Source organism: Leptonychotes weddellii, chromosome 2 (assembly GCF_054177405.1).
Source record: "Leptonychotes weddellii isolate Sample4059 chromosome 2, ASM5417740v2, whole genome shotgun sequence".
Lineage (NCBI taxonomy): Eukaryota > Metazoa > Chordata > Mammalia > Carnivora > Phocidae > Leptonychotes > Leptonychotes weddellii.
In genome coordinates this window covers 41,023,095-41,031,104 of record NC_138370.1, presented here as the reverse complement: position 1 = coordinate 41,031,104, position 8,010 = coordinate 41,023,095, and the positions used below count along the sequence as shown (strand labels likewise).

Here is an 8,010-nt window from a genome sequence, read left to right as displayed (position 1 = left end):
TCATTAGGTTAGAGTTGGTATTTACAGCTTTCCCCTTCACCCATTCTCCAGAAGAAGCATCTATTCCATAAAAGACAAACTGCTACCCCCTCCATTATGGAAGGAGTTCATTGTAATCAGCTTGCCACCAGGTGGCTAATATGAGCCTCTGGGCTCAGGCACCCTATCTAGAGCTTGGGATTTGTCACTGCTGCTGGGGAGCTGGGAATTTGGCAATGGCAGCAGTAGGCATCACATAGGGAATGGTATCTGCCATTAGAATCACCTAATTAAGTTTACAACGATGAATTGACACTCTGCAAGATGCATCCATCCTAGGTAAAGTTTGGTGGTAATCAAAAGTCCCTGCATAATTCTGGTCTTTGATGGTGGTTCTAACCCTTAGGATTCTCCCAGAGACATGTTATGGATTTTATTTATTACTTTGTTATAGAGGCTTCATCTTGGTTCTTCCTCTCAAGACTGACAATGATGTGCCACGTGCTGAGAAGTTTCCTTAACTCAAGTCTTGTCACCCAAGGTCAAACCACTTCCCACGGCTCCTATAATCAAGATAATAGTCCTCCCACACCAGTGTTTTTCTCAAGGCCTTGGAGGAGTGTCTCATGAGTTCTCTCACATTAGGAAGAAGGTCATACATAAAAAAAAAATCCATTCCAACATTTCTGTTTCGACAAGTCTTCCCTTCCACTATACTAATTTCTGGTGTCTCATAGTAACTTTGCGTGGGCTGCCATTGAACAAACCGTGAATACCACCCTGTGATGGTTAATTTTTTTTTTTAAGATTTTATTTATTTATCTGAGAGAGAGTGAGTATAAGTGGGGGGGGGGAGAGGGGGAGGGAGAAGCGGACTCCCCAGTAAGCAGGGAGACCGACATGGGGCTCTATCCCAGGACCCTGAGATCATGACCTGAGCTGAAGGCAGACGCTGAACCTACTGAGCCCCCAGTTGCCCCTGATAATCCATTTTTATGCATGATCACCAAATTGTGAATATCAATGATCAGAATCCTGCAGTTTTGGGGTGTGTTTGTGTCTCCTCCCAGGTTTGTCCCTGGAACCTGTCTGCCGGGACATGTGGGGACCTAAACCTGGTTAAAGTCCAGAGGCAATGAGGATGGGTAGGGTGGGGCATGTAGAAAGTTGGCTTACCTGGCCCATGATAAATCCTTCAGGTGAGGCTGTTGTAGGAATTTCAGCTAAGGTAGGAACAAGTTCATCAGCTAGAGAAAGAAAAATAACTTCCCCTGCTTCCTGGTTTTTGTCATGGGACTCTTCCCAGTTCTTAGAGTCTCACTTCTTTTCCATCAGTGCTATGAATTAAACCGATGCAATAATTAGGCAAATCACAGGATTTTGAAATCAAATTCTTTTGAACTTGGATTGAAGCCATCTTGTCAGTTATCCATTTATTGCCTGTCCTCTCTGAATGTACCTTCAATATATGCTTTTTAAAGCATTTCTTCTTTAAAGTGTACACAATAGTAAGCTTTCTCAGTGAAGAGTTCCAGAGGGACATTGCAGGAGGATGAGAGAGAGGTTTCCTGCAATTTCTAGCGCAGGTGGGGGCACCTTTCAGCCTCAGCCTGGCAATCACGTCTCTGCAGCCATTTTGACACACAAACCAGAGCCCCAAGGAGCCTGCATGGAGCCACCTGTCCAGATTCCCCTGGCAAGCCCCTGCAAGGGCTACATGCAGCTGACTATGGCCAGAGGGTCCCATGTGAGGAAGACTGCGGGACAAATAATTTAGAGAAGGCCAGTTGAGATAAGCAAGAGAGCGGTTGTAAATAAAGAAGAGAAAGGGTCCAAGGACTGACTTTAATTTAGAGATGAGGAAAATGAGGAGGAGCTAGCAGAGGAAACCAAGCAAGAGCAGTTTGCCGAGGAAGTGAGACCACCCCCTGCAAGAGAGGGTACTAGAGGCCAAGTACAGAGAGTGTCATCAGGAAGAAGAATGAGCAATCAGGCCAAATGCTAATGCCAAATCAGACGTGGTTAAGGTATAGAATGACCTACAGATTTGGCAATGCAGAGGTTTTCTGTGATGCTAGGAAGAAGATTTTCAAGGAAAGGATAAAGAGAAAAGCATGATTCAAATGAGTTCGGGGGAGAATGGGCCAAGAAGGCTTAGAGTCAATGAGCCTCAACAACTCTGAAAGACTTTTGCTGGAAAAGAAGGAAATAAGATGGCAGTGGGAGAGAAATGTGGGCTCTCCATAGATTTATTCATTTTTTTTTTAATAAGTGAAGTTACAGACTGTTGGTGTCTCAGTCTACTTGAGTTGCCATAACAAAATACCAAAGACTGGGTGGCTTAAAGTACAGAAATTTCTCTCTCACAGTTCTGTGGGCTGGAAGTTCAAGATCAAGGTGCCAGCAGGGGGGGGGGGGGTTCATTCTGAGGCCTCTTGGCATGTAGGTGGCCATCATCTTGCTTTGTGCTTACATGACCTCTCTGTGTCTGCACAGAACAAGAGAGCAAGCTTTCTGGTGTCTTTTTTTATAAGGACACTAATCCCATCATGAGGCCCATCCACATGACCTCATCTAACCCCAATTTCCTCCCAAAAGCCCTACCTCCAAATACCATCATACTGGGGGTTGGAGCTTCAACATACAGATCTGGGGGGGAGGAGACACATACATCCAGTCCATAACAGTTGGCATGTGAATGGGATGATCCAGGAGAGGACATCATGGATGATGGAGTGAGAAGTTGTCCTTCTGCCTACAAGGGTACCAAATTCAATGCCTCAGTGGAAGAGTCAACCTTAGGCAGGAGCAGAGGCAGCTGTTCAGGGTAGCTGGAGAGAAGGTACAGGTACAGGTAGATGAATCAATAGAGAGGTGGGAGTTTGTGGAAGTTTTCTGATTGCTCCAATTTTCTCAGTGAAATGGGAAGCAAAGAGACTGGCCGAGAGCGAGGATGGATGGAAAGCATTGGAGACTGAGGGGAGAAAGGAATGTGTCCTTTGGTCTCCCAGGAGATCAGGAGAGAGAGCTGACTAGGGAAGAGTAGTAGAGTAGTTGGGTCCAGAGTGGTACAATCGGCTGAGGTGAGGTTAATGTTATGGGTCTTAGGGAGGATTTGGGAGCAGCGATAAGGACTAAAAAGGTCTTCCCCCTCTCCCCCTGTCAGTGGCACACAAGGGGAGGAAGTGAGAAGAGGGAAAGTAGGTGCCTCAGAGGAGAGCCACATTTGAGATCGAGCAAGAAGAGCAAGAGAATAGAAAAGAGGTTGAGGAAAAGAGTGGATCTTGCTGATAATGACCCTGAAGTTCCAGAGGGCATGGTGAGTTCCAGAAGGTTCCAGAAGGCACAGTAAGAAGGGTTTTGGGAATTGGTAAGTGGTGAGAGGTGCCTATGCTGGCTGATTTAGGCAGAGAATATATTTAATGATAGGCTATTGGTGAGGCTCTTAGGAAGCTTGGAGAACCAAACTTGGAAAACCAGCAGTAGAGAAGGCCAACACCAAATTCACACACCAGAACCAGCCTTGGGAACACACCACTGTTCCTGTTGCTGAATGCTGAGGCCTGTATCATTCCTGCCAGCTGGGACCCCTGGATACTGCTGCTGTCCCAAAACTGCCAACCCAAACCCTCTCCTCTGTCCCTCTTCCCTTTACCAGCTCCTGCTATCTGGGTGCATCTGATTTGCTGAGCCTAACTCACAGAGCTTCACCCTAGCTCAAGGCAGGCTCACAGAATCTCAGGGAGGACAAGAGAAGCAGGCTTGGAAACTACACAGCCAAGAACAACGTAGTGACAGCAAACCATGCCATTACAATTTTTACGAAGCCATCACTGGGCCACTGCATCCATATCAAGTATCCAGGACTAGACTGGAGAAGCTCCATACTATCCTCTCCAGAAAAACTAGATGCGTCTGCTTTGCCATTGTTGGTACATTTGTTACCCAAATCTCAGGCCAGAAGGTTGATGGGAAGAGCCCAAGTCATATGAGCAGCATTAAGGAAGCCCAGGAAAAATGGTGTTTGTGGAGTCTAGCTTGCGAAGGTAGAACTCAAAATGTGAGAACTATCAAAATAGATGTTTGAAGGATACTGTGCATCTCTGAATGACAGATGTCCACTGTAGAGTAGGATTTCTCAAATATAGGAAGAGGTTATAGATGTTTGGCAGTCAAAACAAAAAACCAACTAAGAAAAATGACAAGTAGCCTCGATAAATATTACTAACGTCATTCTCATTGCCCCAGAAGCAACTAGAAATTCCTTGAATTCATCATTCCACTACAATGGAAGCTTCTTTGTCCCTAATTTTGTCTGTTGTATTTTCCAATGAATCCCAAGTGCCCAGAAAGTGCTTAATACATAATTTTCTGAATGAATTAAAGAAATTCATTTGCTGCACTAAAGAAAGACAAAGCATCAGGTGGAATGTGGGTTTAAAAAACTACCAGAGACAACTTTAATTTCACTTGATTCAAACACCTACAGTAGGAGAGGCAGCAGTGTGAGATCCTTTCTCAACCAGCAGAAATTAAATAGAGTTTTAAAATAGGGTTGGAAAACCAAGGTCTAGCAGGTGGTGGGAAAGGGTGCAGTGGCAGGAAATCCAAAACAAAACCAGATAGAAGTTTATGTGAGTTCATTGCGAATCTAGTGATTAGCATGAGGTGTAATTTCTGCATTTGCACTACCACATTCTCCATGTTTTTATGATTTCATGCTATCACCTCAAATGCATTTGATAAATATTAAAATTAGCAGACAAAAGGGTTGCGATTTACATTTTAAAAAGATACCCTGTTTCCAGAGCCCAGCTGAGTGAGCTCTAACCTTCCTCTATGTTGGCTGGCAGAAAACCTAGGGGAAGTGTGACCCATGAGAGCAGAGCACAGTAAAAGGATTGAGACCACTAAACCTTGTCTAAGCAGTTCAGCCAGGAAGTTCTGTAACTCATACGGTATTACAAAATATTGCAGACTAGATCACTTTATCAGTGTAACCGCTCCTGAATAAACAAAGGTCCCTGTAGGAGCTTCATAGTTTCCTCTTAACCCGCAATGATCCCCATCTTAAAATGGGGTCTCGTGTTCTGTGTTTCTTACTTTCCTTCTCAAAAGGGGGATTTATAAAATCCAATTCTGTCAATGTGCCCTTCCTCTTTGCTTTGTTGTGTTTACAAACATATACGGATATGTATTCCTAAATGGTACACCAGTGAGGCAGCAGAAATCCCTCTAGTTATTAAATAGAGAGAGCTTTAATACGGGATATTAGGAACCTACAAAACCTTTGAAAGTAGTGGAGAAGTCAGCTCCCGGGTGAGCCTTTAAGAAAGACGGCCAAAAAACACCACTGAACCTGAAGCTATTACCTCTGCCCTAATCAACGGGACACCACTGGGACTGAGTTCAAGAGCACACAGCTTACAGGGGAGCGGGGAATCCAGAAGCAACTCCAAGTTCTTTGGGCTAAGTAATTAAGTGAATGGGGGTGCCATTGAGTAAGACTAGGAACGTACTGGGGAGAACAAGCCTGAGAGGTGGGAATGCAGCAAGAGTTCTGTTTTGGTCATGATAAATTCGAGATACCTGTTGGACATTCAAGAGGAGATGTGGAGTAGGAGGTTGGATATGCAAGTTTGGAGACCAAAGGAAAGTCTAAGTTGGAGATTTAATTTAAGAGGGTTCATACTCTACAAGCCATGTTGCAATTTGTTTATTTAATTATTATTTTTTTAAGGCTCAGTTTTGCTTTTGAGATCACCAACTTCATGAGAGATTGTTGTAGTCACTTGTTTACCTCTCTCAAACCCAGGTAATCTAGCTCCTATCTCCAAAACCACTAATAAAAGTGTTCTGAAGGAGGTCGCCCAGTGTCATCCAAATCCAAAATCGAATGGCTTTTTCCAGTTACCTCTGCTAAATTTGGCATTGTTGACTACATACTTCCTACTTCCTACTTTGTAGGGGTGGATTTCAGAAAGCACTAATAACAGCCTCAGGCAGATCCCGGATGAAGTTAGGAGGCAAGAGACGTAAGCATGGTCATAGTTCACCTGAGCAAAACACCCAAAGTGGACTCATTTTTCTTCTTCTCCAGATTGATAATTGGTAGATACAAAGAATGTTGTAGATGAATACCTCTTGATTTCAGTAAGGTATCTGATGATCTTTCACACCATTCTTCTAGCTAAATGGGGCAGAATATCTTGGATAAATTCACAGATGACACATTCAACAGAGAGGTCTCTGGTGTTTGTGTCTTGAGGCATGCTCCTGGCAAGCTGGGACACTAGGCCCAAAGCATGTTTTAATTCACAGAGCTACACTACAGGCATGAGGAGTCCAGCAATCCTCAGGCAAGTACAACTCAGACACTCCTAAGCAAAGTCCAGAAACAAAGGAGCCAATAGTGTGGAATCTGTGATTTAAAACAAAGCTGGAACATTTTTAGCAGCATTAGTACAAGGAGAATGTACCAACAGGTAATAAGTACTCCAAATATACTTCTAAGCCTCATCCCAACAAGAGATTGGTGTAGATGTATTCTGAGTTGGCATACGGTATCTGGAGCATATTTTATTCTTGAAACACATTTTGCCTTTACAGATAAGTGTGTGACAAGGGGAGGGTGGTCAGGATAGTGAGGCATCTGTAAATATACGCACCAAAAGGAGGGGCAACAAAGCTATTAGTTTAGTGGATATGCCAACGGAAAGGAACATGTAAGGATCCAAACACTGAATGAAGCTTTTGGACACACACACACACACACACACACACACTTTAAAGGGACACGCACACACACACACAAAACTTAGACTTTAAAGGGACACACACACGCACGCACACACGCACACCTTAAAGGGACACACACACACACACACACACTTTAAAGGGTCTGTGGCCCCTGGCTCTTTCTCAGACCCCTACCCTGAGGCCTGCCCCCGGAGCAGTGAAAGTCTGGCAAATTCGTGTGAAGCGGTCAGCCATCAGGGGACTCAAGCCCGGGAACTCGATGCCTGCAGGCGGTGGAGATAGAACCCGGGCTTACCCCGTGGGTCGCCAGCCCTGCGGGACCTGGCCAGGGGGCGGGGCGGCGGCGGGGCGGGGCCCGGGTGGACCAGTGCGAGGGGAGGCCCGGCGGCCAGCCGCTTCAATCCAGCTCTCGGCCTCCGTGCAGCTCCGGGCGCTTTGTGCCTGGGTGGGTCGCCATGGCGCTGCGTGCGGCCGTGTTCGACCTGGACGGGGTCCTGGCGCTGCCCTCGGTGGCCGGCGCGTTGGACCGCACAGCGGAGTCGGCGCTGCCCAGGTAAGGGAGCCGGCGCCGGGCCGGAGCGCGAAGGTCGGCGCCGCAGGGGGCGAGTGCCCCCGCTGAGAAGCTGCCTCTGGGCACTTCACATTGCTGCAGGGCCAGAGCCCTGCGAAGGTTAAAACAATTACCCGGCCCTAAAAATACCCATGTATGCGACTAGACCCATTGTCTTTCTAAATGCTAAGTAATTAAATCTCTCTAAAGACTCCAGAATTGCCCTCTATATTGGATTCTTTTCGTAAAGTGAGAGGAATTGCTCTCCGCGCTAACCGCTGCCCCCTAATTCTGTGTAATGGAGTGGGTTTTTAAAGCGGCGCCTGGGTGGCTCAGTCGTTAAGCGTCTGCCTTTGGCTCGGGTCATGATCCCAGGGTCCTGGGATCGAGTCCTGCATCGGGTTCCCTGCTCCGCGGGAAGCCTGCTTCTCGCTCTCCCACTCCCCCTGCTTGTGTTCCCTCTCTCGCTGTGTCTCGCTCTGTCAAATAAATCAATAAAATCTTTAAAGCTGCGCGGAAGTTGAGAAGAGAAAAAAAAGTTCTGTGCCTTGCGGGTTTACTTAACTATAATAGCAAACTAGAGAAACAGCCCCAAAGCCTAATCGCTGAGAAATGAACTAGGAAGCGTCACCAGTAAACCAGGAAACAGGATGAGCTTTCAGATCCGGAAAAACCTGTTAATGACAATTGAAAAAAACCCACCAGAATTTAAAACAATTTAT

At 46.0% G+C, this 8,010-nt stretch overlaps 1 protein-coding gene across 4 annotated transcripts in view; it reads left to right on the top strand.

The window, feature by feature from the left end:
* Nucleotides 1-7,102: 7,102 nt before the first annotated feature.
* EPHX2 (epoxide hydrolase 2) overlaps nucleotides 7,103-8,010 on the top strand; it is a 64,551-nt gene continuing 63,643 nt past the window's right edge. For 3 of the 4 annotated variants that reach the window (XM_081810464.1, XM_081810459.1, XM_081810455.1), the window contains exon 1: nucleotides 7,103-7,291. In XM_081810464.1, the coding sequence (XP_081666590.1) occupies nucleotides 7,194-7,291 (98 nt within the window). In that variant the 5' untranslated portion in view covers nucleotides 7,103-7,193. The remainder of the gene's footprint in view (nucleotides 7,292-8,010) is intronic. The other variant, XM_081810467.1, reaches the window with a different exon arrangement.